The 27989-nt window shown below is 36.6% G+C and overlaps 6 protein-coding genes across 9 annotated transcripts; 3 read left to right on the top strand and 3 right to left on the bottom strand.

Annotated features, from left to right (window-relative positions):
* Positions 1-5952: 5952 nt before the first annotated feature.
* COX8 (Cytochrome c oxidase subunit 8) lies at positions 5953-6506 on the top strand. Its single transcript, XM_090168496.1, has 2 exons — positions 5953-6131; positions 6268-6506. The coding sequence occupies exons 1-2, from the start codon at positions 6079-6081 to the stop codon at positions 6434-6436; spliced, it is 222 nt and encodes a 73-aa protein (XP_090024622.1). The 5' UTR covers positions 5953-6078; the 3' UTR covers positions 6437-6506.
* A 135-nt stretch (positions 6507-6641) lies between these two features.
* Positions 6642-18493, bottom strand: LOC149952409 (uncharacterized). 4 transcript variants are annotated; one of them, XM_090168489.1, is made up of 14 exons: positions 18304-18493; positions 18090-18219; positions 10823-11020; positions 10572-10747; positions 10438-10506; positions 10338-10370; positions 10158-10276; positions 9975-10091; positions 9781-9909; positions 9580-9707; positions 8747-8835; positions 8494-8683; positions 8330-8438; positions 6642-7666 (listed from the first exon to the last, which is right to left on the bottom strand). In XM_090168489.1, the coding sequence occupies exons 3-14, from the start codon at positions 11000-11002 to the stop codon at positions 6789-6791; spliced, it is 2217 nt and encodes a 738-aa protein (XP_090024615.1). In that variant the 5' UTR covers positions 11003-11020; positions 18090-18219; positions 18304-18493; the 3' UTR covers positions 6642-6788. The 4 variants fall into 4 exon arrangements, with proteins under 4 accessions (XP_090024615.1, XP_090024616.1, XP_090024617.1 ...); XM_090168490.1 differs by lacking the exons at positions 18090-18219; positions 18304-18493 and adding an exon at positions 11749-11887; XM_090168491.1 differs by lacking the exons at positions 18090-18219; positions 18304-18493 and adding an exon at positions 11744-11830.
* On the top strand, positions 11365-12734 carry LOC149952410 (uncharacterized protein F13E9.13, mitochondrial). Its single transcript, XM_090168494.1, has 6 exons — positions 11365-11483; positions 11549-11631; positions 11710-11896; positions 11959-12109; positions 12205-12332; positions 12401-12734. The coding sequence occupies exons 1-6, from the start codon at positions 11411-11413 to the stop codon at positions 12595-12597; spliced, it is 819 nt and encodes a 272-aa protein (XP_090024620.1). The 5' UTR covers positions 11365-11410; the 3' UTR covers positions 12598-12734.
* Positions 12742-18079, bottom strand: TP53INP (Tumor protein p53 inducible nuclear protein). Its single transcript, XM_090168493.1, has 4 exons — positions 17963-18079; positions 16001-16236; positions 15402-15938; positions 12742-15339 (listed from the first exon to the last, which is right to left on the bottom strand). Exons 2-4 carry the CDS (start codon positions 16128-16130, stop codon positions 15161-15163), a joined length of 846 nt encoding a protein of 281 aa, XP_090024619.1. The 5' UTR covers positions 16131-16236; positions 17963-18079; the 3' UTR covers positions 12742-15160.
* On the top strand, positions 18433-19683 carry LOC149952412 (protein C19orf12 homolog). The gene is made up of 3 exons (XM_090168495.1): positions 18433-18572; positions 18698-18881; positions 18970-19683. The coding sequence occupies exons 2-3, from the start codon at positions 18722-18724 to the stop codon at positions 19227-19229; spliced, it is 420 nt and encodes a 139-aa protein (XP_090024621.1). The 5' UTR covers positions 18433-18572; positions 18698-18721; the 3' UTR covers positions 19230-19683.
* Positions 19266-27887, bottom strand: LOC149952413 (fucolectin-like). Its single transcript, XM_090169714.1, has 7 exons — positions 27799-27887; positions 25869-25965; positions 24203-24230; positions 23897-24133; positions 23740-23809; positions 21922-22016; positions 19266-19623 (listed from the first exon to the last, which is right to left on the bottom strand). Exons 1-7 carry the CDS (start codon positions 27885-27887, stop codon positions 19511-19513), a joined length of 729 nt encoding a protein of 242 aa, XP_090025840.1. The 3' UTR covers positions 19266-19510.
* Between the last annotated feature and the right edge of the window lie 102 nt (positions 27888-27989).

The following is a 27989-nucleotide window of genomic DNA, read 5'->3' on the forward strand; positions in this document are numbered from 1 at the left end:
GATTTTATCCCAAGAATATATCTATTAGGCAAACTCACTATTTTACCCATAAGATATTTTTTGCCGAACATTGCTGAATTATTGACGAACAATATACTCCGTAAACTACAGTAATTCAATTCAAAAGTGACTACGGTTTCTTATAAGAAGCAAATGCGGACACACGTGCAATATGCCACAGGGCCGCGTTCAACTTTTGCTTTGGGGTTTGTCGCTTAAATAATTAGGGGTCCGGTTGTTTCCAGAGAAGGAATAGCGCCGTTTTTTCAGGTGTTCATTGTTGACTCGCCGCCCTCAGATCACTTCGCAAGTGGAATAGATAAAAGCGAAATAAAATGCAACGGACACTCAAACGCCTATGATGTATTAAGTACATCTTAGATGGTCAGTCGTATCAAAAGTGGTTTGCGGTAGAGAGAGAGAGAGAGAGAGAGAGCCCACCTGTCTCAAAGACGCCAGAGATCAGGGCTGGACATAAGGCACTAGTCACGGCATTTGACTTCTAAAATAAATGCTCTGACTACTAAAATTCATCGAAATCTGGGGGTTCACTAGTCAAATTGACTAGTGAAAAATTTACCTAAATATTCTTAAATATTGGCGAATATGGCATTATCATAAATTCATCATTCATCAATCCCATTTTATTTAAAAAAAAATTGTGATCGGCGGCATCGGCCAAAGTCATGTAACTTGAGTGATAATAAATTCCTATTTTAATTCTGACAGGTAAAGCAAAATGTTGGCTGTCCTTGTTTTTATACCCCCCTTTTTACCCCACTGGTCAATGACTACTAAAATAAGATTTGTTGTGAATAAAAAACTTCGTTAAATTTGCATATATGAAGATGATCTGCTAAGCAGATCAAAACTGAGTAAGACAAGGCTTGGTGCCTTTTTAATTAAAAATCTCATATATGCAAATTTAACGAAGTTTTTTATTCACAACAAATTTTAACAACGCATATAGAATTGCTATCTAATTTTATTTCTACTAAAATAAGATAGGAGGCTGACTAGTCAGGCTGACTACTAAAAAAATATCCTTGTGTCCAACCCTGCCTGATATTACATGCAAAAGATAAAATGATGTACAGATCGCCAACTCTAAACTCCTTAGACTTAAAACCTTGAGATTTCGGGTAAAATAGTCGATTTTCGACAAATCGAAAAAACAACAATAAACCAATAGACAGAACTAGTCAAGAGAATTTATTTTTATTATTACGCAGGAATTAATACAATTACAAGTTTCTTTTTTTAAACCAATTAAGGAATACCTCTGCGGCGTCAGCACGACTGCTACCCCAAAGTCGGTTGTGGCCGCTAAAGTCGCTATAGAGTCTATAGCGACACTCTGCTGATTGTCTCCGCGGTATCCACCTCCCCGCACTTAAAGCAAGAGACGAATTACACAAATTAAAGTGGAAGAGAGTCGCTTTCGTGGGAAGTCGTCCGCAGCCGAGACGCGCCAAAAGAGTATCCTCCCGCCTGCGGTTAGCCTCCCTGAATGCCAAAGACTATATATACGCTTCGTTTACTAAACCGGCGTCTCCATGCAAAATAATTTAAGGAGTTGTAGGGGGTGAGTTGAGAAGTATGCCTGTTTTTTCCCCATTTTCCTACGATTCGTGAAAAGAGCGCTAGAGAGCTTCCTAATTTTTTAGTGTGGCCTACTAGCCCCTGGAAGTAGGCTGCAACAAGAGTACGCTGGTTACCTCGATTTGTTTACAAAATCCTCTTTTACCTATCACACGAACCCAAACCTTAATATTCGCATTTCCCTGCTGCTTGGTTTGGCGCTTCTTACAGCCTACTTCCAGCGGCTAGTAGGCCGCACTTTGAAGCTCTCTGCGATGGATAACGTTCGACTCACATTTTGTGCATGCAAAATGGGGACTTCCGTTTATTCGCCGATTTCCTCTGTTAGAGGTTTTATAACAATCTGTATTACTAAATAATGGAGTTTTAAGCGGGAGTGGTGTATCCCTGTATTTTATTAATCCAAGGCACCATCTTACAACAGGCAGTGTTACTAGATTAACATATTTGCGTGTACATATAATTTCGTCTGCTAGACGTTCGAAGTAATGATTAATGAAGCAGTAACAGGTTTTCTTTGGTTTAGTCATTAAGTTGGAAATAAATAGAGGTACAATTGAAATCTGGTAGTCGCGGGACAAAATTTTTGCTTCAAATTTGAAACGTTATCACTCGACGATGTTGCTATCTATCTCTAGCTGTGGGAATCATTAAAGCCTGAAAGCAAAATCCACGTATATCATTCTAATTTGTGTATTTAGTTACGTGGGTTTTGCTTTAAGACGACGTTGTTTCGCCCGTTCTATCATAAACCAAAATAATTAGTTTTGATATGAAAACAGACTAAATTGTCTTTCGTCCGTTTTGCCGTGGATCTCTAATTTTTCAAATTTTACAAAACGAACTATTTAGATTTTTCGTTTCATTTTACCAGTAATAACGCTGAACTCTCTAAAATGGTTTGATATAAAAAAAGACTGTATTAGCTTTAGCATTATTTGAAATTTTCAATTATACAAAATGAACTAATTTATATTTTAGATCGATTCACCACCAGTTACGCCAAAGTCTCTCGCTAAGGGATGGAAAATATTCGGCACAAGCTGTATCTGTAATATTACGGTCACTGTCTGAATTAGCCTTTTCAGTTTACATAGAGCCACGTAGTGGCAAATGCGAGAAGCTCATAAACTGCTGGATTTTCGTCTGCTTAGACAGACGAAAATCCAGCAGTTTATGAGCTTCTCGCATTTGCCACTACGTGGCTCTATGTAAACTGAAAAGGGTAATTAGGGACACTCATGAGGGCCATTTAGGGCCCAGATATTGGGCACTTCCTGTCACTTGTACCGTTTGAGAAATTGAGATAGAAAGATAAATGATAAAGGTGATATTGTGCCATCGCCAAGGGCTGTCCGTCTCACCTTTTGGGATAGAATGGAAAATATTACATCAATGGATCCCATCACTATTCAAAATTTAATATTTAACCATTTGAGAGGTACTTTAACATGATTAAGATTTTATATGATGGTCGAAATTTTAAAACACAGAAAAATATAAAATCCCTCTCAAAATTAATGAAGATCACTTTAAATTAATTTATAAACCTAAACCACATTTTCCTTTTATGACCACATATAACCAAATTTATTTCATTTTAACATATTTACCATTGATATATACTAAACTGGCCAAAAATTTAAATTGAGCTAACTGAAAACCAACTATTTCTAAATATAGATCCTTTTACCTGTTGAATTTGATCAATGTCATAAACATGTATTTTAAAGTGGAATAATACATTTTCTTTATTTTAATTGGAATATATTCTTTATTTTGAAATTATGAGTGAACCAATAAATCTGCAATTAAATTTTACCATAAAAGAACTAAATATTCCATGAGAATTTACTTATAATAACATCTATTACGACATCTAGGCAGTGTAACCCATTGAGTTGGGAATATTAATCTAGAGATCCAATCAAATCTGCTCCCCGCGAAACAAGTTTTTGAAAATTACGAATGTGCCGTCTACTCTAAAATGACGAGAAAACGTTATCATATGACTCGTGGCGCCATCCATTATTTTTGAGAAAAAAAAATATTTTTTGCTGGAAAACGCGTCTTATTTGAACGAAACATTGAGAGATAGACGGCGCCACGGGTAGAATACAGTTTTCTCGTCATTTGGGAGCAGACGGCAGTATTCTTATTTTTAAAAACTTGTTTCGTGAAATACTGAAATCCGACGTTTTGATTGAACCTCTAAATTAATATTCCCAACTCAATGGTGTAACCTAGACTCGTTTCGGCACCAAGTTCCACTAACTAACGAATCGAAGGGATTTTTACTGGTAGACTATTGGCGTTTTCCATTTGATTGCTCGAGATTCGCTCCGAATCCGTCTCTAACGTCATAGATCTCGCCAAAAGTAAAACCGCCAATGGAGCATCCCATTAACATATCCCCACGCCTTGTTGTTTTCCATCTGCTAGTAGTTTGAATTTTCGCTTCTTGGTCTGCCATTTTGCCAAAAAAACTAAAAGGAACACGCAAAAATTGGCTTCGATCTCGATCTCGATCCATCGATCTGTCGAAATCGGAAGATCGGTTTTGGAGAGAGGGAAATTGAACACGCGAAACTTGATCGGAGAACCCAATGGAGCATAAAATGTTGATCAGAGCGATCTAAAGCGCTCGAGAGCAGTCAAATGGAAAACGCTATATGACTGTTTTGCCCGGGAGGTCAGAATAAAAGGTTGGTGTATATGGCAGGAAGCCTTCACACCATGCACGCAAGGCAAATTATTGGGTGAAGCCCGTCCGGACCAGGAGCTTGGAATTGATTAAGAGCGAGCAACTGCTTAAGACTGGGGGTGGAGGTAAATTCCAATAGTGACGGACAGGAGCTTCCCGGAGAGATGAGGGGAGGGGATGGAGCTGGGGGTGTTGCGCGGGTTGAAACAGTGATGAAATAGGTTTACAGGTTTAAAGGTTTATTTATTGCCGTATATAATACACTCCTTTATAACAGAGCGGCTCCTTGTGGAGCTCAGCAAAGAAATTTCAAAATACCGAATCCATACATATCTTATACTATTAACTAGATGAAAGAAACTAGGTTTAAATTAAAATGACTTGAAAAACAAATGAAAATTTAAAAGTTAACAATGTTAAATAGACACATTAAGAAAGTGAACACTGGGACAATTATGTACCTCTGAAGAAAGACTGGGGTAAAAAACCAACAAATTGGGAAATCGAAAACTGAGGAACTGAGGGGGAAACAAATCTATAAACGTTGGCCTTTAAAGGTTTTCCCTACGCCACGTGATTTTCTGCGTCTGCCACGAACTAAGAATATGACTAATCATACCATGATCCCATGTCTCATTACTTAAACCCAATAGTTCAACCAGAGGTTTATCCTTGTTTATCCATATGCTCGGTTGTTGGACACTCAATCAAAATGTGGTAGATATCTTCCCTAGTCGCACCACACAGCCTATATACTGGAGAGTAAGGACCCAACTCAGATTGTCTGACCCCGGTTAGAAGTGACCCAGTTCTGGCCTGAAACAGTAACCCACTACTGTAACTACCATCATAACAGCTTTCCTGTTGTGGTTGCTGTTTCGCCGAATAGATATTCAAGCTCCGTTTATTACCCACCTGACTTCTCCACAGGGAGGTTGTAGTCTCTTATTTCCCTCTTGTTGTTGTTGTTGTTGGTTGTTCAAGATGGCGGCCATATCGGACTGCGACGAGGTTAAGGACCCTTCTGGACACTTCATATCAGTCAACGAGGGTTTTATGAATTTTTGTAATGGTGTTATAAATCCTTACCCAACAATAATTAAAAACCAAGAGTTTCCTTCTATACACTCTTTTACGAGCGTATCGACCCCCCCTTTACAATCTCCCATGTGGCGGCCGCCACCGCCGTACTACCTCTGCCTCCACTATTTGATTTTTTTCCCCTAACGGGTCCCCTCCCCATGTAGTCAACCTATGGATTCCCCCACGAATATTCTCCGTAAAAGAATCTATAATCAGTAGAAAATTAAAGGCGCGGTCTTGCTTTAGATTCTGCGGGTTTTTCACCTTTTTTCGCGGGAAACGAAATTCGTATGCAGCTGGCAACGTTACTCACTTTAACCTGGCAACTCCGTCGTATAATCCCAAGCGTCTGGGAGGCAAAGTTTGTGGATGGCCGTGTGAGGACGACCACCAATCCCCCAACGGGTGGTCGGAATACTTCTGTCACGGGTGTCCCCACGTATCCCCCCGTTGGTGTGGCCGTTACAAATATCTCACCCTGATTAATCAGCTATTGTGTGCTGGTGTCTAAGGCCTCGGGTCGACACCGATTTGTGTATCTCAGAAAAAAAAACCTGGCAACTCCGTTTTTGTTCCACCTTTCGCCCATAGAAGGTCAAACTAAAATTAAGGGTCGAAGTTGATCGAAACAACGGGTTAATTTTATTGTTAGTAAGTTGACTTCAATAGTAACCACCAAATAATACAAAATGCAATCAGTTGTAAGGCTCGCAACTAACGCATCTTCGTCATTAGTCAAAAGGTAATATTTTTTTAGGTATTTCGGAAAGTAGGCTTAGTGAGTTATTCTAGATAATTTCTAAATTAGGGCCTTCATTTTGCTATCGGGCTTTCCTAACTACGTTTTTTACGTAATCTCTCGTGGATCTTTATTTCAGATCAACACTAATGAATATGCAAAAACGTAACAGATGGGTTGTTGCACCACCACGGAAAAGAATTTCTTTTCCTGAAAAGGTTGCTCATGGACTGCTCATTGCCACTGGAATGATTGCAACTCCAGCATACATTCTCTCCCACATTAAAGATTATAAGAACAGAGATTAAAATATTGTAGGACAACTTCTTTTCTGTATTTGAAATATAATGAGTAAATTTCTGTATTGTAGGACTATGATATGTCAATGTTTATAATTTTCACTTACAGTTGTATACTTCTTGATTGAGAAAACAACAATGCATAGATAAATTAAATTTAATATTATTAAAAAAACCATTGGCTTGAAATTGGTTTACAAATGTCAGTGCATATTACCAATACTTTTTAAATGCATATGTTTTACACAAATGTATTTTTTATTTCTATCAATAATGACAGTTTTGATGTGTTCAAAGTTCCAAATATGAATATTCTCAATAATAGCATAATAAGCTCGGGATTGACACACTTGTAATTAACTTAAACTACTGGAGTGATATTTGAGTATGAACGCTGAGTATCAAATATGATAGAATCAAACATGGTTACTTCTGAGTTATCTGTTAAATTGCTAGCTTGGGTATTGTAATAGTTGCTTTCATTCAATTCATCCTTATTGTTACCTAACACAACCACTTTGGAATTATTTACGGGGCGAAAAAGGGGAGCTGAAAAGAAATTATTCTTGGGAACAGGTGGTTTTTCACTTAAAGAAAGCCTTCTTTCATTATTTTCACAATTTTCGCGAGTTAAATCATTTTGAGATAAACTGTGTGATAATTCAACCCTGGAACTTGGTACTTCAACTTCGTCAAAATTATCCACAATAATACTACAACTGTTACTCTCATTATTAACAACATCTTCCATAAAATTGTAAAATCTTCTCTTTGGAATGGTATTGGCCCATTGTTCACCATTGTCCTCTTTCTCTGAGAAGGTGACATTCGTTGTAAAGTCATTTCTTTCATCGTCATTATCATTCAAGAGTTCTGTGCTTGACACATTATTAGTGCCGAGTTCGCTATCTTTGGTATCGGTGGATTGAGTAAAGTTTTGACAAGACACCTCATCATCACTGTCATTTTGATCAGAGTTTAGTTCGTGACTTTCCTCCATGCTAAATAAAAGGTTGCTTAAACTACTATTCACTCTTTTGGCTAAACCAGGTAATATGGCTCCGTCTTTGTTAGAAGAGAGGCTTCGAAAATCTTCAGTATCCGACAAGCTATTTAAGGATTGAGCAGATACAGAACGGTACCATTTTGAGAGACTAGGGGATTCCACATTCTCCGTTTCCATGATTGGAGGGAGTATAGATGCTGTTGAAGCACTTGGATGGCGTTTTCTCATTGTGACTAATAGAAAAATGTAATACAAGGTTGTCACAAAATTTTCAGATACATATTCCTTGTTTTTTCAGACCTGTTTAAAAGATATTGCCTAGGGCTGTGCGAGTACTCGAGTCCGAGTCAAGTACTCAGGCTAGGACTCTAATAGTGTTATTTTTTTTATGGCCTAAAAATTACTCGCAGTCCAATTTTTTTTCCAATGAGTTGGCTGATTTTTTTTTCTCAAATGAGTACTAGAGAATTGGAGAATTCAATTTTTTGGGACTCTGACTAGACTCAAAATCCAAAGAAGACGACTCCCACAGCCATAATAATTCCTGACTTTTCAAGGCCAAAATTTTTATTTTAGATTTGACTTTTATCAGAAGTTAATAAATTTAAGTGTACTTATATTTCGGTAAAAAGGTTATTGCAAATTTGCAATGTTGAAAATATTAGCCAAACTTTCAAGGAAATTAACGATAATCATAGAGTTTGTCATAGATCTACAGTAAAATTACCTTCCCTGACTTTTCCCCAACTTTTTACTAATTCTTAAATTTCCTGACTTTTTAGGCCCCATTTTAAAATTCAGTGATTTCCCTGACATGTGGCAACCCCATTGAAATATGGTGGTGGGCATACCATGCAGCAGCTTAAATATTAATGCACTCTGCGAAGCTGTCTCACCATTCATATGACTAGAAGTAGATTCTTTTTCCAAATTTTGATAATGCTCCTCTGAGCATTTACTCTCTTTATCCCCTGATAAAACAGTTTCCATGTGACTGTTATTTTTCTGAAAAAAGAAATTTATTTATTTAAATAAATAATAAATAAATGAGAAAACTTACTTCTATATTTCTTCTGACCATCTTGCGATTATTAACATAAATTGGTTCTAAGAAATGCCGCTGACGCTCAGGACTACCCAAGTATACATTTCCAACAAAGTGTTCTAAGGAATTTTCTTGACTAGATTTGTCTTTGGGAGCAGTAATATTTAAAACAGGGATGGAGACAGTGTCAGTTCCATTTGAGTTCCTTAAAATGAAGGATTGTTCAATATACTATGCAAAAAATTACAAAAAAAACTGTTTAGCTAACTTTGTTTGATGCTTTATTGTTGATTTCATGGTAAATTCATTATCTTCAGATGAATCTTTTCCATTTGAGGTGGGAGATATTTGATTGGCCTTAAATTTAATCATGTTAACAGTTAAATTCGTTAAAATTAGTGATGGACAGAAACTGATATGATTTCGGTTATTAATATTGCTATTTTCCTGATTAATCAGTTTGTGTCTAATTTACGATTTTAAAAATAGTGATACATATTTTCTCAAAAATAATAATCAGCTAGGCTAATACCCAAGGCACCACCCTGGGCCTAAGTCATCGAGCGACTTTTGAAGCCATTAATTCGGGTGGCCGGGTTACAATGCGTAATAGGGTGGTGACAAGCCCTGCATGCCACGCGTTCGAGCCAACAGCTCCCTACACTTAATATTACCGTTAACCTCAACAAGTTTTTATGGAAGGGGAAACCGATGATCTCGGGGGAAAACCCCTTAAACCAACGGGAAGAGAACTTGCAAACTCTACGCAGAAGGAGTTGTTCCAAGTTACCACCCAGTGCCACAAGCTAGGATCGAACCCGGCTCCTCTTGCTGCGAGGCGATAGTGCTAACCACTCCGCCACCCCACCTAGATGTTGAACTTTGGCTTTGCTAATTCCGCTACCCCGCAGGTCAGAGATTATTTCATGCATTTACCACACGTTTTAGATATCGGTATTGGTTATGAATTCCCGAATCTCAAATATTGGTTAAATAATCGGTATCAGCAAATTCTCAAAAGCGGTATTAATATTGCAATCGGTTAAATAACGATAGTGGCCATCATAAGTTAAAATACTCTTTAAAGTGAATTAAAATTACTTTTTTAAGAAGCAATTTCTTCAAGATATTGTCTTCGCATTTCCAATTACAACAGTACTTATGAGATGAAGTTTCTTCGTTGTCTCGTTTACGGATTATGTACTCGTAGGTGGAATGGCCTATGCACACTACAATGTTTCAAATTTAAACATCAATTAGTCATTCAAAGTAAAAACATTTATAAAAACTAGTTATTCATACTGAGATAAATGTGAAATCCAAGAAGATGGGTCAAGAGACTACTGGCCACCAGCGATAAAAAGAATGTTAGGATGACCACAATTATCCATAGAACGCTATGCACTGGTATAAACATGTAGAAAACTGAAACTATAGAATAAAATTTTACTTTAAATTATAAATACATAACTGTGGCTGGTGTTTTCTATTATTACCCGATGAAGTTTTGTTAACATTGTCGAAGAATTCTATGGGAACATAGGTTGCATTTGCATCTAAGTTGGATGATTGCGTAGAAGTAGGTGTAGATTGAGTCTTCTCGGTACTTTGCACTATATGGTTAAACAATAAAATTAATGCAAAAATTCTGCCTTATCATTGACAGAATTATTACTGACATAGTTCCGAGTTGTAAAGCCAACTATCTGATGAGAAATAAGCGCCAACTAACATACATGATGTAACACAGACTAATAAACAGCCAACTAATGCTGTGGTTACGCAACTAATAAACAATCTGAAATATTTATACAATATAAGAAATTTTGGATGACTTTCAAAGGGTAATATATAAACACCTATAATTTCTCTCTCCAATACAGTTATTTAACCTTTATTAAATAAAAAAAAACTATATAATTCAATATCAAATGTAACTTTATAGTTTTGTGACATTACCAACGGCAATGATGATCAAATCCAGATATACATTTATTACAAGCACTACAGTGTTTTGATTGGATACCCCTAAAGTATTTGAAATATATTCTTTAGAAACAGTCAAAAATTGAAAAATTTAATGAAAAACTTACACTTTAACTTCACAAATGTAACAAAACTGATTTTCTATAACATGTGCATGTTGACTTCGATCAAAATGTGGCAATGGTCCCCTGTAATTTTTGGCACGGACATTTGGATCTGCTGGGTTTAAGGAAACACTCACTAAATGCACAATGATGTGGGTGAAAAATATAACACTATTGACCTATTTTTGCTGATTAAGGTAGATATATAAGAAATTAAATGGTAATAAACAGACTTAATTTCAGAAAAAGGATACAACTGAGGCAGTAATCTGCCAAGCTTTAGGCAAATTAGGAACTAAAACACCAAAATATAGCAAGGCGAACATGATTATAAATAGCCAAGCAAGAAGCTGCAGGAAATGTAAAGGGGGTGACCATCCATTTATTCTACTCCAATGTTTCGAATCATTGTTAGATTTAGTACACAGTGCCATGATATTGTTGCGATGGACCTGCAATATTATTTCAAATTATTTTATATTCTATAGAAGCTTTTTGCAAAGGCCTATTAATACAGAAAAACATCAATCTCAAAATATAAATTATCATACTTCTAAAGAAAGATGAAAGGAACTTCTTCCCCTACATTTTTGTTTTCAAATAAAATACTATAAAATATAGGTTGGAAAGGTATAATGACCCCATTGAAAATGTCAAAAAGGTCTTTGATCCATCTCAAATGGCTGCCGCTACCTTGTAAAAATCTATGGAGACTTTATAGATTTTACTCCCCCTTCCCCTCTTGGGAACTGATATACATATATTTTTGAGGAATTTCACATTACTCATTCTTATCGTATTCGGTAGTTCTTTTCACTAGTTGATCAGAAAAATAATCCGAAATGAACCGATTTTATAAATATTTTCCCCATAAAACAAATATAATAGGGATGATCCATGTAAAACCGACACTAGGTACATAAAATACTAACTAAAGTAATAAAATGAATTATGTTTAATAAGTTATTAACTTTTTTAAGGAACCCCCAGAAATAAACATACTGTGGATCAACTAATAGAAATAGCAGTGAAAGAAGCCAAAATTTACTCAAAATATGATATAGTACTATGACTATACTGTATAGTCATTCCTTAAAACCAGTGGTGTCCCCCAAAAAATGATAAAGAATATTTTTTAAAGGATGGATTGCTCATTGAAAATATGCATGATATACCTTACATTCAAGAGGCTGAATCAGGTCCTGAAATAACCTCCGTAATGACAGCAGTGTGTCTCAATGTTCGGAAAACTGTACCTGACATTCCAATAGGAATTCAAATATTAGCTGGTCAAAATAAATCTGCACTTGCAGTTGCTGTAGCTGCTAGTAATATATTTTATAATTGATAAAAAAATACCATTATTACAATTAACTACTGGTTATTTTAGAGTTACAGTTTATAAGGGCAGAGAGTTTCGTATTTGGTCATATTGCAGATGAGGGGCTTATGACAGCTTGCGCTGGTCCATTATTGAGATATCGCAAACACATAAATGCTCAAGATGTGTTAATTTTCACGGATATTAAAAAAAAACACAGGTAGTTTTTAACCAAAAAAAAATGAAGGAATAGAATGGACCATAAAATGCTAATTCTGTAGGACTAGCAACTTAAAAATGAAATATATTTAATAGCTCACACGCAATCACCAGTGATATAGATTTGAAAGAAACAGCCCAAGCTGCTGAATATTTTGACTCTGATGGTATTATTATAACTGGTATGTCCACTGGGCATGCACCTCAAAAGCTAGATCTTAAAGGTTTAAACAATAAATTTTAAAAGCCATGGATACAAATTCTAAAAAAAAAACAATTTTTTTTTTTTCAGAAACTCTGGAAACAGTTAAAATTCCTGTACTAGTTGGCTCAGGAATCACTTTAGATAATTTACAGTTATTTCAAGAAGCACACGCTTTGATAATTGGATCCTTTTTTAAGAAAGAGGGCCATTGGCAGAATGAATTGGAGGAAAGCCGAATTAATTTTTTTATGAACAGAATAAAGGCGGAGAGAATACACGTATAATTCAGTTTGTTGCATGTCAGCAGAAATACCAGAGATATTTTTCTAAATATAGAACAACTATTTTAAAACAGTAAATGTAAAAAAATTTGTAAAATATACAAAAAAATGTCAACTTTTATTTTAATAAAAAGACAAGTCTTACATTTTTTGTATTTTTTTATTTTAGGGCTATTAGTTAAATGTACCTAACTATATGCATTTTTTTAAAATTACATTCAATTCATTGACTGTACACAATCCATTTTATTTTTACTATCTATAAAAATTATTATATTTTTTTTTATAAGTGACTCCTTATTTGCTATTGATCAATATTCTCCAGTTTCTTTAACATCAACATTGGATTTGGAAAAATTACAAATCCTTGAAGGCTAGAAAAGTGGCTGTGATTTACTATTATTAATATATATAACTACTACAAAAATACAGTGAGTAAATTCATTCGGAAACTCAAATTTTATTTTGAAAATGGTTGAACTGTCTTTGTAGTTGGTAATAATTTGGGAAAACAAAACTGGATATTTTAAGCTCATTATTGAATTGATACTCTAACAGTTTTAGTTGCTTTTGACTGGCAGATATACTCTTTTTAGGCAGTTTTTTGGTAAGAGTGACAGTATTTTTATAGTTAAGTTCCCCGGCATTTATTTATATAGTTTGTTATTTCAATTTTTTTATCATTTGAGATATGATATACTATTTGTTTTGTACAAGACTGTGTCGAGGCACCATATTGTGATGAATCACATATTACTTAGATGAGCTGCGATAGTTATTGTTAGTTGGGTGGGGCGTAAAGTATTACGCAAATTAATTTATCCTGACACTTAAAAAGTAACCTTCCTATGGAAAAAATTAACACTGCAGTCTTGTAGTGACAGAATAACTATATATACGCAAATACATATTTACAAAAGTAGTTTGGGTGTTGTTTTTTTTCTACAACATACAAAGTGAAATTTTCATTTGTTCATAAAACCAAACCTATCTAAAAAGTACCTAACGTCTCCCCTGTTGTTTTAAAATCAGGTTTTAAAATAATAAATTAAAATCTGTGACAATTACACTGGTTTTAAGTTGCTATTTACAAGACTTCTGAGATCCATAGACATTATATTTCCATACTACTATCATTCATGAAATGTGTAAATCAAGTACGTCTAAATGATGACTTCATTTAACACAATTGAGTGTGCGTGTGCAATGATTTCATCATCAATTATGTTATATAGCCTTACTAAAAACATTCAAACTAATCCTCAACTATATATTTACGACACTCACGCTATCACAAAAAAATTAAAGATAAAAATCTTTTCCTTTTTTTTAAATTACAAATATATATGCTCTGACACAAAACAAATTATAATTTTCCAATTATGGTAATTGGTTTGCATCGGACATTTGTATTAACATTTTTAACCCCTATTTTTTACAAATTTAAAAATGAATGAATTTAGGCGGAGGGTTGTTTAAACAAAATACAAAAAAATTATACAATTATAATATTGCTTGTGCGATTAACTAAAACTATGTGCAATTGCAAAGGCTAAAGAAAATGCCCATTTATTTTTATAATTTTTTTCATACGTTAAAATAATATGGAGATAACTAAACATTTTAAATAACAAATCTGATCCAATCAGATCATTTAAATGAAGATATTTTAAAAATTAATTAATAAAAACAATCATACTAATGTAAAATTAACAAGTATATTCAAAAATTAAAAATGACAAAAAAATTATTTTTGATTAATAATAGTTGCCATGTTTGTTAAAATAAAATAATGGCTATAGTTAAATCCGGATATATAGTTTGATTAAGACAATATTTAACATGTGGTGTATCGGATCAAACTAAAAACCAACAAAAACTATATTTAAAGCAAAACAGGAGCAGATTAATGTAAATAAGCATTAATTGGAAATAAATATATAAGGGATGGGGGAACCTAAATAATGAACACAACGCCTGTAATATTAAATCTACTGCTTAAATATAATGACACTGACAATAATATAATTATTATATATATATGTACACAAGTAATATAAATTTTTTTTTATATATAATAATTTTTAACCATTCTATTAGTAGAATAGCTATTTTTTAATTTTTTTTGTATTTTTAATTTATATGGAGGTTAAATTTAAATATTTTAGATGCTAAAAAACAGTAGGAGTGCACATCTCAAATGATTCCCCAGATATTTACTATGCAACAAATTTATGTTACTAGCATTCAAATAAAGTCATGAGAGCTTCATTTGCTGTCAATATCAAAACTTTACTGTACAATACTCCTGGCTGAACATTTTTGTTTAACGTTAACACATCCTACGTTTTTTTTTTCATAGATATTTTGACGTAGACTACCATCCCAAGTACCTTACAATTTTAAAGATACTGGAAGAAAAAAAACATGTCAAGCCCCAAACACACATTATTTGCTCTAGTTGCTGAGAATAGATTGTGATAAAACTATAAATCATCTTATTCTCCAAGCTGGTTTAAAAGAATCAAACGAGGAAACTTCAATTAGACTAATCAGTAGCCAAGTATCAACATCTGTTATTGCAGAATTTAGTGGGTTGTTTAAGATGATGATTTCGTTGTCTCCTATAGGACTGATATTGTCGTACAAGGTTTTGGCGTTCCAAGTAAGATGGTTTCATTTTACGTTGTTCACGCTGCTGTTGATAGCTCCGTGAATTAATCACAAAACGCTGCTCTTCAAGAGCTATTAAAGATTCAATTCTTTAGCCTTCTGTACCTAACAAGAGCCGAGAAAAATCTACATACCCGAATCCAAGTTGGAGCAAGATATTCTACGATGTGCAACTCTACGACCAGTACGCGAGACTCTAGCCTCTTGGTCATCACTAACAGCGTTAGGATCCACAGATAAATTCCTGGGAGTGGCGGTTTTAGGAACCCATATGTCTATGTCTCTAACTGGAGAAGTATCTGATGAATCAGAGTATTGGGATCCTTCCAAGAAAGAAAAACCAGGAATGGGGCCATAGACACTCATGCTAGGATGTTCAATAAGTAAGTTTTCCATTGGTGAGGTCTCGATAGCCACTGGACCAGTGCTGGCTGTGAAGCAAGGAGGTGGGGTAACGTACCAGCTACCATCCATTTGTTGGTTTGGGCTGGATGGAGGACTTCCCTGGTCGGGAGTTGAGGTAGGGACGCGTAGTTTTAGAGCAGGATTGCGAGATCGGCGTGAAACATGATTTTGAACCTTTTTGACTGTCTGATTAGGGGATGTTGAGCGTGAATCAGATAATTCAGTCTCCGAAGAATCACTTGGACTAGTTTCTTCGGCTTTTTCGCCTATAGAAAATAGTTTTCTTTATACCCTCTTCCATAAATATTGATTAATTAATATTACTGACCAAGTGTATTAACAAGGAGCCAGTCATCATCTAGCTCTTGCGTTTGATACTCTGAATTATTTCTCAAATTAGTTACATCTTCTAAAGGCGAGGCGGTGTTGAAAAGATAATTGCTTAAACTGCTCAACATCTTAGCAATAAATTAAAATATGTAATCGTAGTAGTTGCTGTTGAATAAAATGTACAGTGAAAAGACTGAAGACTTGAGTTGGCAGTGATTTTTCCTATTGGGTTACCTAGAAAGAAGGGGCAATTTTGGTTATCACAGTGCAATTGCATGACATAAAACTGTATTTTACCGTTAAATTTATATGGAAAATTAATTTTAAAGAATACAAAATAAAATAATTTCAAAAGCTAACTTTAAAATTTATTTAAGTGATACGGAACAAAGGAACATTAAACAAATGGCAGACGCTCAATGACAGTCTAATATAAAAAGCGCTGGCTCCCCTTTTAAAATAAGGGTTCTAAGTCAAGCTCAAACATGTTTTAAAATAAATGTTTCTCTTTGGCAACACCCAAACCACCCAGTCTTTTCAAACCAAGGTCAAGAAAAATCAGTTTTAGAGTGCAAGGTCTTCACCTACTTTCCCTATCTGAAATTTTGCCAAAGGGTATCTGAAAAATACAGGCTATAGCATTTTTCCCTCCACGTTTTTATCTCTCTATACCATGTACCTCTATTCGTTATCAGATTGTTATATAATAAAAAATCTGGATGGAGTCTTAGATAATAATTAACTAAAATTTATATTACCCGATAATTAGGAAAATAAGGTACACAAAAATATACTACCCTATCATTGTGAGAATGCCAATTAAAATATCATGCAGAAGCAAAATGTAAATGTACGGCTGCAACTAAAACTCAAATTTTTAAAATTGAGTTTCGTTATTTCTTATTTTTGGATTTGCATTGATAAAAATAGCTCATTAACCCCCTAGTTTTAGATAAAAGTTGTAAATTTTGGAACAGATTATTTATAGATTATTCAAATATCATATTTCAGCCTCTTTAAGGCTGTAATCTGTGTAGAGCAGACCTTTAATCAGAAACTACTAAGTACAGATATGATACCCGATTCACGTGTACTACACACTTCTCTCTTTCTCTGGAAAATATTTTGAAATAAGAGATAAAAGGTTAAACATAAGATTATAGTCTGCATGAAACAAACATTACCCTATTTCATCACTGTATATAGATATTTTAAAAATATGGATTTATTAATGGGTTGCAAGAATGTTTGTTCCTGGAGGTTGTTGGTGGTCTGATCAACATATTATAATTTTTTCTGATAACAAGAAAATTATCAGGCTGATCTTGCGAATTACACACAATTCAATGGCAATTATGTAACAAAATATTCTGATAGTATTTTTTTTTCACAAAACGTGGTTGCTCCTTTTACTAATAATATAATTAAATTATCAAAAAAAAATACTAGTTAAACTAGCATTTTGAGTTTTTTGCCGTAATCATATATTCCAAGGGTTGGCTTATGAAATTTTATATTTCAACTTCTAACCACTTATCAACATCAAGTTATACAACGCAAATTTCTTTAAAATCATATAGAGAAGGTGAAGTAATATATCCCCCACAGTTAATACCTTGCAATTTTTGCACAGTCCAACCCTCTCACAAAGGAATTAAATTATAATTATTACCTTCACACATCATTGACCTGACCCAGCTAACCATTTCACTCAAGAAATGATTATTGGTTATTTATATGTACTATATAAAATTCAAAATAAAAATTTTATTGTCTCAGTTACTGAGACTAATAGGTTTTGTTGAAAAAAGTAATCCATTTAAAAGCTAGTATAAGTCAACAGCACGAAAAAAACAGAATACACCCATCTCTGTTGCAATGACAGCAGCCCTTTAAGCCCAAGGAAAGCTAGAGAAGCCTTCAGTTATAGTTGCTTAAAAATTATTTAATAATTACTCACTGTTAAGCCTTTATAATTCCCTCTTATACGACCATTTAGCTATGAAGTTTAATAATCACGACGATCACTAAACCACGGTTTAACTCTAGTCATAATGCTAACAAAATTAAATGGAAAACGAACTTACCTTGGGATCAAGCGTAGGGTTTGAGGCTTGACCGACTTTTGTTTACGTTTTTTTTAATGACGTCAAAATTTGTTGCTGTGCTCTTTTCCTGTGACGTACGAATGCATTTAACCAATCGCAATACAAGAACCTATACAAAATGGAATGCGCTACAACCTTTAAACTAGCTGTAAGTTTAAACTGTACATAGAGGTTACTCTGATTTTGAACGTACAATGGCCTAAGATATCACACTATTCCGTCAGCGCGAGAAAAGCTAACGTCCTTCTCCTCCACGCAAAAACAGCTGTAACAGATCACGTGGACGCTAGATGGACGGTTCGCTACTTGCAGCTGATTGGTAGATATTTGAAATTGCATCAGCTGGTAAAATGGCCGCCCAAAGAACCCAACGATAATGGCGGACGTGAACAAGTCGCGCTTGATTCTTAAAATGAGGAACGTTTGGAGGCGCCACGAATAAATCTACAAAATGACGTAATCGTAAGCTAATACTTTTACTTTTGGAAATCCAAATTTCCAACCGGAAGTTGGCCAAAACTTTTTACACCTAAAATCTTACATTATTAATTAAACCTAATGGGTTGTCGCATTTACTTGACCCTCAGCCAAACTTGAATGCCATAATCATAATGCCAGTATCGCAAAGAGACGTTATAGAACTCATGTGTGTACTTTCGGAGGAGGAAAAACTCAAAGTAACGGTGACAGAATCCGTGAAAGGTGGTGTCATTACGGGGCTAAGTGCCACAGCAGGGGGCCTCCTGGTAGGACCTCTCGGATTAGCCGTGGGTAACTAAAATTGCTACTAGAGACGGTTATTACCGAGAAAAAGAGTGTGTTAATGATTTATTTAATATTGCTTTATTTTTCCCTTTAGGTGGAGTGATAGGAGGATGCATAGCCGCCTATTGCGGCCAAAACAAATTTAAATCAGTTCCTGAAATTTTGTTGAAGTTGTCCCCTACACAACAAGAAAGGATACACGAAGCTGTGATGAATATCATGAGTGATATTCAAATTACGGACGTTGCTGCTTTAGCTGCCATGATGGCTGGGAATGTTGTTGTTAGACGAAGAGTCATAGATTGTTTAGTAGATTTTATAAAAAACGAAGTTAAAATGGAAATCGCCGACTAAATTCAAAAAAACATTGTTATTTTCTTATTTTGAATAAACAGGTTTCTTTGAAAAATGTATTTCACGCTCTTTACCATTTTCTACGGAAATAATAGTGACAATCAATAAGGCGCCATCTACTTGGTTCAACCAAAACTACCTATCTCTGACGCGAAATTTCAAACAAAGACTAATTTTTTTTTCTTGTACGCCATTTTTCTGTGTAATTATACAAGACTAAAGATTGAATTCACAAAACCAAGTTGAGATGTTTTTCGGAACTTAAGGCGGTTTTATCGATTTTAATTATCTTCTTTGTAACCAAAAACGTCAACTTCGGCTAATTGCAAGACATTCATGTTGTTTTCGGCGCATTTAGCGCAGAAGCGCACAATCTGAATGCTTACGTATCGACCTGTAAAATATATGGTAGCAGTTAGCACTTCACAGTTTGTAAAATAAACTTTATAATGTGGATGGTATTTATGATTTTGAATATATTTATTTATTTATGCCTATGGTGAATGATTATGTTGAGACGAACCTCAGGCATCATGGTAGCGCCGCCGAACCGCCACCACCGAGTCATTTATTTTTCGGCGCGCCACCAATTAATTTTCCCGCCGCCAAAATGTTTTTGAGTTTTTCTACGTAACTTTTTTTCAGAAACATTTTGGAATTTGGTTTTAAAATTCTCTCGACAGCTACGCTAAGGGAGATATGAAACACTACGCTATATATACTCTTTGGCAATTATGGTAATATCGAGTACAGCATGGACAGAGATACAGTGTCCATGAGTACAGTCACAGTGCCTACCACTTTTTTCCTTTGCTACGTGAGCGCCTCAGTGGCAGGGAGTAAAAACATTTATTTCCCCAAAATTATAACGTGTTTCTGGTTAGTTTTACTCCATTCCACTAGATGGCGCCACGAAACGGGTGTACGGCCTCCCGAAAAACTTGCATAGCATAGCTATACAGGGTATTTCAAAAGATTATGCAAAAATTTTAAGGAGTTGTAGGAGGAGAGTTGAGATTGAGAAGTATGCCTGTTGTTTCCCATTTTCCTACGATGAGTTAAAAGAACGGCAGAGAGCTTCAAAGTGTGGCCGTTGCCTACGTTATTATCAATATAATGGGAGCGTGCACGGGCCTTGATAATAACCTAGGCAACGGTGTGGCCTACTAGCCCCTGGAAGTAGGCTGCAACAAGCACAAAACCAAGAGGCAGGGAAATGCGATTTCAGGGGTACGCTGAATTTGCGAATGCGTGGGAATTGAGATAACAAAAAACAAATGAATATCCGCCAGTTCATCCGAAGTGAACTCCATTATTGTAATTTGAAAGTGATGAGAAATGGCGGTCCATCACGATTTTAAATACTGTTTAAGTTTACTTTTTTACGCTGGTTACAAAGTCCTTTTTAGTCTTACACGATCCTAGTATAGGCAAGAGTAAGACTCCTGTGACCGGCACAGCTTCCACCGCCGCCGTTGACTTGTAACGGCATAGAGAGAGAGAGAGAGAGAGAGAGAGAGACAGGCGGGGGGGGGGGAAGTGGGGAGTACATTGCGAGAATATCAGAGGCGGCGGGCCGAGTTGCCTGATGGCCGGATTCCCGCCCAAACTGGGCTATTTTGGGAACACTGTTGCGGGGGAAAAACGTTGGGTGGACGGGGATTTTTTGGGCTGGTTAGAACAACACATTTCGGAGTTTTTTAGCACCACATCTATATATGTATGCCTGTTTGTGTGTGTTATCACTTGCAGAATGTCAAGGTAAGCTCGTGTGAGACTACTATTTGGGACTGCCGGGACCACTTGTTTACCTATCACACGAACCAAAACTTAATGTTCGCATTTCCCTGCTGCTTTGGTTTTGCGTTTGTTGCAGCCTACTTCCAGGGGCTAGTAGGCCACACTTTGAAGCTCTCTGGCGCTCTTTTAACTCATCGTAGGAAAATGGGGGGAAAACAGGCATACTTCTCAACTCACCCTCTACAACTCATTAAAATTTTTGCATAACCTTTTGAAACACCCTGTATATGATCTCCGACGTGAGGGGTGAGTAGAGAGAGCTGTGTGAGGGGGAAATAAATAAATACATTCTTGGTTTTAGCTAGGAGCAACAAACACAAGGAGAACGCATTCAACGCAACTACCCTTAAAACACGATGACGCAGTGTTGTGTACAAATTTCATTGGACGAACCTTTACGCTGCACATTTTACGGAAAGGGGGAAGACATTTGCCGAATTTTCCCCTTCCGACGGCAGCAGGCGCTAAAGAATCTAACCAATGAAAAATGTACACAAGAAAATGCACGACTTTTGACGGGTTGCGTTCTCCTTGTGTGGAGTGCTGTGTTTGTTGCTCCTAGGTTTTAGAGTAGTCACGCAACGTCACCCATGCTTTTTTCCATAGAGAAAAAAACGCGCCTAAAATGGCAGAAATGGCCAAAGCTACGAAGTGATATTACTCTATGCTAAAGGGAAAATAACTTATAACGCGTTCTTTATGGAAGACCCATACAGTTTTAGGGATACCTCCCCAACAAACTACTAAGCAGCGGTGAAAATGTCAAGAGCCATTGGAAGTTTTGGAACCATTTATCGGGCAACAGAAATACCAGAGGTTATATTCCCTTTAAAAGCCTCTTGAGTAGAGATAGTTTTTGTTATTTGAACCCACACGCAAGTGGATTACAGACCTTTGACCGGACACGGGCTGCAGAGGTATTTAACAGTCTCATTATCCGCTATTCCAGCTCCCAAGTGTTCGGCGCATAATACATTGGCTGTAAACCTGAACAAACAAAAAAATATATTATAATAAAACAGAGAAAATAGCTTAGCGTTTACCGCAAATTCTAGCATAAGGTGTAAATTCATTTTTCACGCGAACACCGGGTTTAAAATTCCAAAACGGCAAAAGATCGAACTATTGTTGTCATTAACTTAAGGGGGGGGGGGATGAAAAGCATGCTCAATTTTCTTTTATTCTGCCACCGAACTTTGGAGCCCCTTTAAAACGTTCTCGGAAGATGTCGCTTTATAGGTCCACAGAATCGTTTGAATTTCGAGAACAGGGCTTCTAAGATGCCAAGTCAGTGGCGCCGATCCCATGGGGGCGGCGGGGCCGAAGCCCCCATTGGGAAAAATCAATGGGGGCTCTGCCCCCATTGGTAAAACCGCCGATGTTAAAGGCCATTTACTTTTAAGCATCCGTAGCAAGAAAGTGTTGCCAGCAGCCTCATTCCAAGTTTATTAGTAAGCTTTGGCCCCCATTGGGAAAAAAAGCGATCGGTGCCACTGTGCCAAGTTATCAATCGTTGGATCTGCTATTACGAGTTATTAGTTTTTCCTCATCGTTATTCGTAAATCTGACATTATAAATAATGATATTTTGATAAGTTTAATTGTTTAAGGAAAAAAAGTTCTTATGACTTTTAAATACGCTTACTGAACTTGATTTTATGTAGTTCATTCGTCACGAAATACGTAGAAGTTTAGTTCAGTTTATGCTTAAAAATAGGGTGCCTCGTCGAATTTACTCTTATGTCCAGGGATTTTCGTAGTGAAACGTCATCGATACGTCACCCGTGACGCAGCAGCAACATCAAAACCAGAAGGTCAATGTTACTTTTTTAAATAGGCCTATTGGTCTGTAGCGGGCGCTAGATCATTGGAGATAACTCGGAGATGCTAGCGCCGTTACGCCACCTAGACTCGTTTCGATCGCGAGTCGTTCCGTCTTTCGCCGTTGTGGCGTTGCAAAACGCGGTAGCTTTTCGAAAAGGAATTTGGAACATCTGTTGGAATTTTATTTAAAAGTCTTAGTCGCTTCCACCTAGGGGCAACAAACACCGCACCCCACACAAGGAGAACGCAACCAATCAAAAGTCGTGCATTTTATTGTGTACAGTTTTCATTGGTTAGACGCTTTAACGCCTGCTGCCCCCTTTCCGTAAAACGTTCAGTGCAAAGGCTCGTCCAATGAAATTTGTACACAACACTGCGTTAGCGTGTTTTAAGGCTAGCTGCGTTCTCCTTGTGTTTGTTGCTCCTGGCTTCCACCTAGGACAGCGGTTCCCAAAAGGTGTTCCGCGGAACACCTTTGTGTCAAGAGTTTAAGATGAGTAAAAAAAATGAGTTGGGGTTCCGCCAGAATTAGGTGGATAATTTAGGGTTCCATAGCAAAAAAAAATTGGGAACCGCTGACCTAGGAGCAACAAACACAAGGAGAACGCAGCTAGCCTTTAAACCGCTTTAAACACGCTAACGAAGGGTTGTGGAAGAGCGTCACGAGCCTGTACGCTGAACGTTTTACGGAAAGGGGAAGACAATTTCCGAATTATCCCCTTCCGACGGCAGCAGGCGCTAAAGCGTCTAGCCAATGAAAAATGTACACAAGAAAATCCACGACTTTTGACGGGTTGCGTTCTCCTTGTGTGGGGTGTTGTGTTTGTTGCTCCTAGCTTCCACTATCTATTTTCCTTGGAATAAATGGTAAAAAGTTGGATTCGAACCATTTATCTCTGTAGATTGGAGTCAGCCGTTCGTTACCCACTCGTATTTCGAAATCGTGGAGTCTTTCGGCTGTAAATTAGAAGAGTATTAAGGATGTAAACAAGGCGATAAATATAATTAGTGATAAAAACCGCTAAACGCGCGTTCGAAACGAACCCCATAACTTGCGATTGAGTACATTTACGCCGGTGATGACGTATTCGTCCTTCAAATCCACTTGCCACCAGGGAAAACGGTTAGCTTTGGTGTTGGAATCGTCCGTATGGGCGAAATAAGGTTTAGTAAAGCCATCCACATGGCGAAATCCGTCCACAGCTTTATCGGCTGAATATTTGACGTCTTTCAATTCGTAGATTGAACTCTGATGAGCCGGTTTTCTCAAAGCAATTGATTCTAAGAAATATATTTATTATATTATTATCAATTATTATATTATCACAAAACACGAGTTTTATATCTTACCTTTCCCAACGGTATCTTTATATCTATCCTAAACGCACAAAAACAGTTTCTCAGTGATTAGAATATTATAATAGTGGTATCGTAATTAACGTAAACATAGCTGATTATTATTATTATTATTTTAATAATTATTATGGGTAATTCATAACTTATGTAACACCAAGAATGTATTTATTTATACTCAGGGAGAATGAATATGTCGAGACTATCGACGGACACGTTGAGGCCCTAACCCCGTCACGCTAAGGGGGGGAGGCGGTTTTATTTTTTGCGTCCTCGCAGCAGCGTTAATCGCGTCGAAAAACGTAATTTTTAAGAACAATGAGATTACAGTATTATTTGATTTGATTAAAACGGAGGAGCATACCCCCCGCCCCAACGGGTGGAATTGGAGAAACGCTAAAAATAATCTCGACATATTTATTATCCCTGAGTATAAATAAATACATTCTTGGTAACACAGTAAGGCGAAAATGAGCATATTTGTACAAGCGTGACTACATGTTAAAGGGGAGGAAGGAGACGCGGGACTCTTACGTCACATATTATAATAAGCTAGTTTCAATAACAGCACCACCATCTATCGGTTCCAAAAATAACTATTATTATGGTACTTTTACTAAGCTTACGTCATAAATATCTCATGGAATTCTTGTCCGCTAGGGATGCAAGCGGAAACATTAGATCGTGAAGAAAAAGTAACAGCAATACATTGTAACATTCTTTTCGAGCATTTTCATTTACAATTGTAGATTTAAAACCAAAGCTTGTTTTTCTAAAATAGAGTTTTTAGATTTGCTTGACCTTTGCTCTCAGGTAAGCGTACTGTTGAAAAACAATTTTAACGCGTAAAGGTGACGCCAGCTGGAGAATGGGGCTGATAATAAAGGGGTCAACACCGAGTCTTTTTCGCGGCGTGATGATGTCAAGGCTACAGAATCACCTGCTGGTGCTCTACCTGTCACGTACGTGATCCTACTTTTTTATATAAGCACGGTGACGCATTCAAAGAGGTTTACAATGTGACTCCTTACTTTTACTCCATGATTGGAGCCACTAATCAACGCGAAATAAGTGTTGATATTGAGGTGCAATAGACGCTTCAATAAATCACTATCCAAGGAAATTGCCAAGATGTAATATTTCCGAGAGCCAGCAAGTCACTGTTTATATAATGCTTGTTAAAATAATGGAAACTTTTCAGCTTTACGGCAGCAACAAGCATTCCCTTTTAACAAAAGCGACATACGTCATCAAAATTAGAAATTTTCTCCACTTCAGCGCCACCGAGTGAGGCGTTTTAGAACGTATGTCTACGGGAAAATAAATCGAAGAGAGAAAATCGCGGCAAACCATAGACTAAATATAACGTTGCTAGTACTATTCCAACTAGTAGTTTATGTAGTCCATTGTGAGACTAGCTCTCAGTAAATATTTTAACGGGCGCGAAGGTAGAGTTGACACACTTTTGGGTCTTACGTCACTTTGGCTTTTAACCAGGTAGTTTTTTTGACATATTAAGGCTTGGAAAAAACACGACGTTCTGTTTACAGGTGAAAAGTTTCCAATAATTCCACATGCACTATATAAACAATACCTTGCGGGTCCTCGCACTCGGAAATATTACTTCTTGGCGATTACAAATGTAAAAGAATAAAAAACTTACAACGGCGTAATAAAGGAACCCTGATTTGTTGAATGTATTGATGTCAATTTCGTTGTTAAAAGTTTCGCACGTACTGAACTGAGATTCCGTGGATACCCTTCGAGGTGTCAAAAAAAGTCATTAGTAAATAAGACCACCAATGTGCCCATGCCAACGAGGACCATTACAGGTGGATATATTTCGCATGTTCGGGAACAATAAGATGTACAGCTTTTACGCTAAATTAAACTATTCTACTGGAAAAAATTACTTTACAACGTGAACTATTCGTCAAGGGAAGTGTATTGACCCTAGGAGGATGGAAATAATGGAGGGGAAATATGGAATTCATAGGCCTGGCAATGTGGGGTATTCGGACCTAAGATACTAGAGACACCGTAGTCAAAATTTCGTCGAATCCAAGAAGAATATTCGTGTTTCAACCTAGGAATATAATACTGCGTACCTGGAACAGAAATTTGCATTCCCCCAAAACGGACTCGCTGTTTTAGCTTGGGCAACGCGAGAGCTATAGAGATATTTCACTTGTATAGGGGTCTACGTCACCAATGCTTTTTCGTATTGAGAAACCCGCTCAAAATGGCGACCATTACACTTCCAAAGCTAGGGAAAGCAGACGACGTGAAATATTTCTATACAATTTCAGACATAGGAGCGAAGCGCCATCGTAAAAATTGGCGGAATTTTTTGTCTCTATAAATTTTGCCTACTTTTCATTCTATTCACAAGGATTTTTTGTACAAGTTGAAACACGAATATTCTACCTGGATATTACGAAACTAATTTCGGAGATGTTTATTTAAGTTGAAAACAAAATAAATAAATCTTTAACACGATTTTAAAACCGGCACGCATTTCTAACCAAGTATCAACGAACACGCGGACGAAATTTTGACTAGGGTGTCCGCTAGGTGTCTCTAGTATCTTATGTCCGGATTCCCCACATTGCCAGGCCTATGAATCCCATATTTCCCCTCCAGTATTTCCATCCTCCTAGGTTTCAACTTTTACAAAAAATCCTTGTGAATAGAATGAAAAGTAGGCAAAATTTATAGAGACAAAAAATGCCGCCTATTTTTACGATGTCGCTACGCTCGTATGTCCGAAATTGTATAGCTCTCGCGTTGCCGAAGCTAAAACAGCGAGTCCGTGATGGGGGAATACACTTTTCAGTTCCAGGTACGCAGTATTATATTCCTAGATTGACCTACACTTTTTGCACCTCCTCAAAAGCAGGTGTAAAGAGAGTAAACTTATAGAATCGTTTGCTTAATTATCTACTGAAATGTCCACAGGCAGTCATTTTGGAAAAACGTTTTTACCCCGACTCAAACTAACTATTCGTCACCACAGAATCGGAGTAAAATGGAGTAATATGGTTTTTCTTCTTACCCTACTCCGAAATCCCAGAACAAGCGAAAAGTATCCACCTAATATACTACTCAGTTCGGTTGCAAGTCCAAGTCCGAGTGTCGAAAAAAGGATCGGTAAAACATTTGCATCAAAACAATAGGAAGGAACAATACATGTTATTATGTTAATTGCGATACTTCGCACGATTTTTAAAACACTCTATGTCTCTATTAGAGAGCATAGCGCCGATTTGATTTGGGTCGGGGGTGCGGCGTTTTTTCAAAAATCCTCGGCGGCGTTGATTTTTTTTCGGCGTGAAGGGACAAAAATTTATCCCCCTTTTGAAAATTTGGAAAACAAATTCAAAATTTTCGGCGGTGGGATTAAAATTTTACGGCGGTGGCAGTGGTTGGGCGCCAGATAAAATATGGGCAACGGCGCCATTGGATCGGCTCTATACTCCCTTTAAAGTGCATTTTGCTTTAAGCCTGAAATTTGTACAAATATGTTGCATGTATCCTATCCTCGATCCGATCCCTCGTTCTAAAAAAACAAACTCTTCAATATAAATGTATACCTGGCACAGTAGCATCCAGGACTAAGGTTGCATTTTGACAGACAATCGATGGTGTAATATCCTTCAGGGTACCGCGTGTTATCGGGCATTTCAATTATGTCCCCATACGTTTTCGTATACTTCATTTGGCCCAAAACATTCTATTAAAAGAACTTCTTTAAATATAATGCAATCAACTCCGCAAAATCTGC

The sequence above is a fragment of the Leiobunum rupestre genome, chromosome 3 (assembly GCF_980474605.1).
Source record: "Leiobunum rupestre chromosome 3, qqLeiRupe1.1.hap1, whole genome shotgun sequence".
Taxonomy (NCBI): domain Eukaryota; kingdom Metazoa; phylum Arthropoda; class Arachnida; order Opiliones; family Sclerosomatidae; genus Leiobunum; species Leiobunum rupestre.

What these genes read in the sequence shown, in the direction of transcription:
- LOC149952409 (XM_090168489.1), bottom strand. Translation starts at nt 11,002, where the DNA reads ATGGCACTGTGTACTAAATCTAACAATGATTCGAAACATTGGAGTAGA. An exon ending in TTTGATCATCATTGCCGTTG is followed by an intron (nt 10,371 to 10,437) that starts GTAATGTCACAA and finishes TATTTAATAAAG; the next exon opens with GTTAAATAACTGTATTGGAG. An exon ending in AGAAATTGCTTCTTAAAAAA is followed by an intron (nt 8,836 to 9,579) that starts GTAATTTTAATT and finishes ATTAAATTTAAG; the next exon opens with GCCAATCAAATATCTCCCAC.
- COX8 (XM_090168496.1), top strand. Translation starts at nt 6,079, where the DNA reads ATGCAATCAGTTGTAAGGCTCGCAACTAACGCATCTTCGTCATTAGTC. An exon ending in TCTTCGTCATTAGTCAAAAG is followed by an intron (nt 6,132 to 6,267) that starts GTAATATTTTTT and finishes TCTTTATTTCAG; the next exon opens with ATCAACACTAATGAATATGC.
- LOC149952410 (XM_090168494.1), top strand. Translation starts at nt 11,411, where the DNA reads ATGAACCGATTTTATAAATATTTTCCCCATAAAACAAATATAATAGGG. An exon ending in TGCAGTTGCTGTAGCTGCTA is followed by an intron (nt 11,897 to 11,958) that starts GTAATATATTTT and finishes TGGTTATTTTAG; the next exon opens with AGTTACAGTTTATAAGGGCA. An exon ending in TCAAAAGCTAGATCTTAAAG is followed by an intron (nt 12,333 to 12,400) that starts GTTTAAACAATA and finishes TTTTTTTTTCAG; the next exon opens with AAACTCTGGAAACAGTTAAA.
- LOC149952412 (XM_090168495.1), top strand. Translation starts at nt 18,722, where the DNA reads ATGCCAGTATCGCAAAGAGACGTTATAGAACTCATGTGTGTACTTTCG. An exon ending in ACCTCTCGGATTAGCCGTGG is followed by an intron (nt 18,882 to 18,969) that starts GTAACTAAAATT and finishes TTTTCCCTTTAG; the next exon opens with GTGGAGTGATAGGAGGATGC.
- TP53INP (XM_090168493.1), bottom strand. Translation starts at nt 16,130, where the DNA reads ATGTTGAGCAGTTTAAGCAATTATCTTTTCAACACCGCCTCGCCTTTA. An exon ending in GCTCCTTGTTAATACACTTG is followed by an intron (nt 15,939 to 16,000) that starts GTCAGTAATATT and finishes TATTTTCTATAG; the next exon opens with GCGAAAAAGCCGAAGAAACT. An exon ending in TTGCTCCAACTTGGATTCGG is followed by an intron (nt 15,340 to 15,401) that starts GTATGTAGATTT and finishes AATCTTTAATAG; the next exon opens with CTCTTGAAGAGCAGCGTTTT.
- LOC149952413 (XM_090169714.1), bottom strand. Translation starts at nt 27,887, where the DNA reads ATGCCCGATAACACGCGGTACCCTGAAGGATATTACACCATCGATTGT. An exon ending in TAAAGATACCGTTGGGAAAG is followed by an intron (nt 24,134 to 24,202) that starts GTAAGATATAAA and finishes TATATTTCTTAG; the next exon opens with AATCAATTGCTTTGAGAAAA. An exon ending in CAGCCCGTGTCCGGTCAAAG is followed by an intron (nt 19,624 to 21,921) that starts GTCTGTAATCCA and finishes TATATTTTACAG; the next exon opens with GTCGATACGTAAGCATTCAG.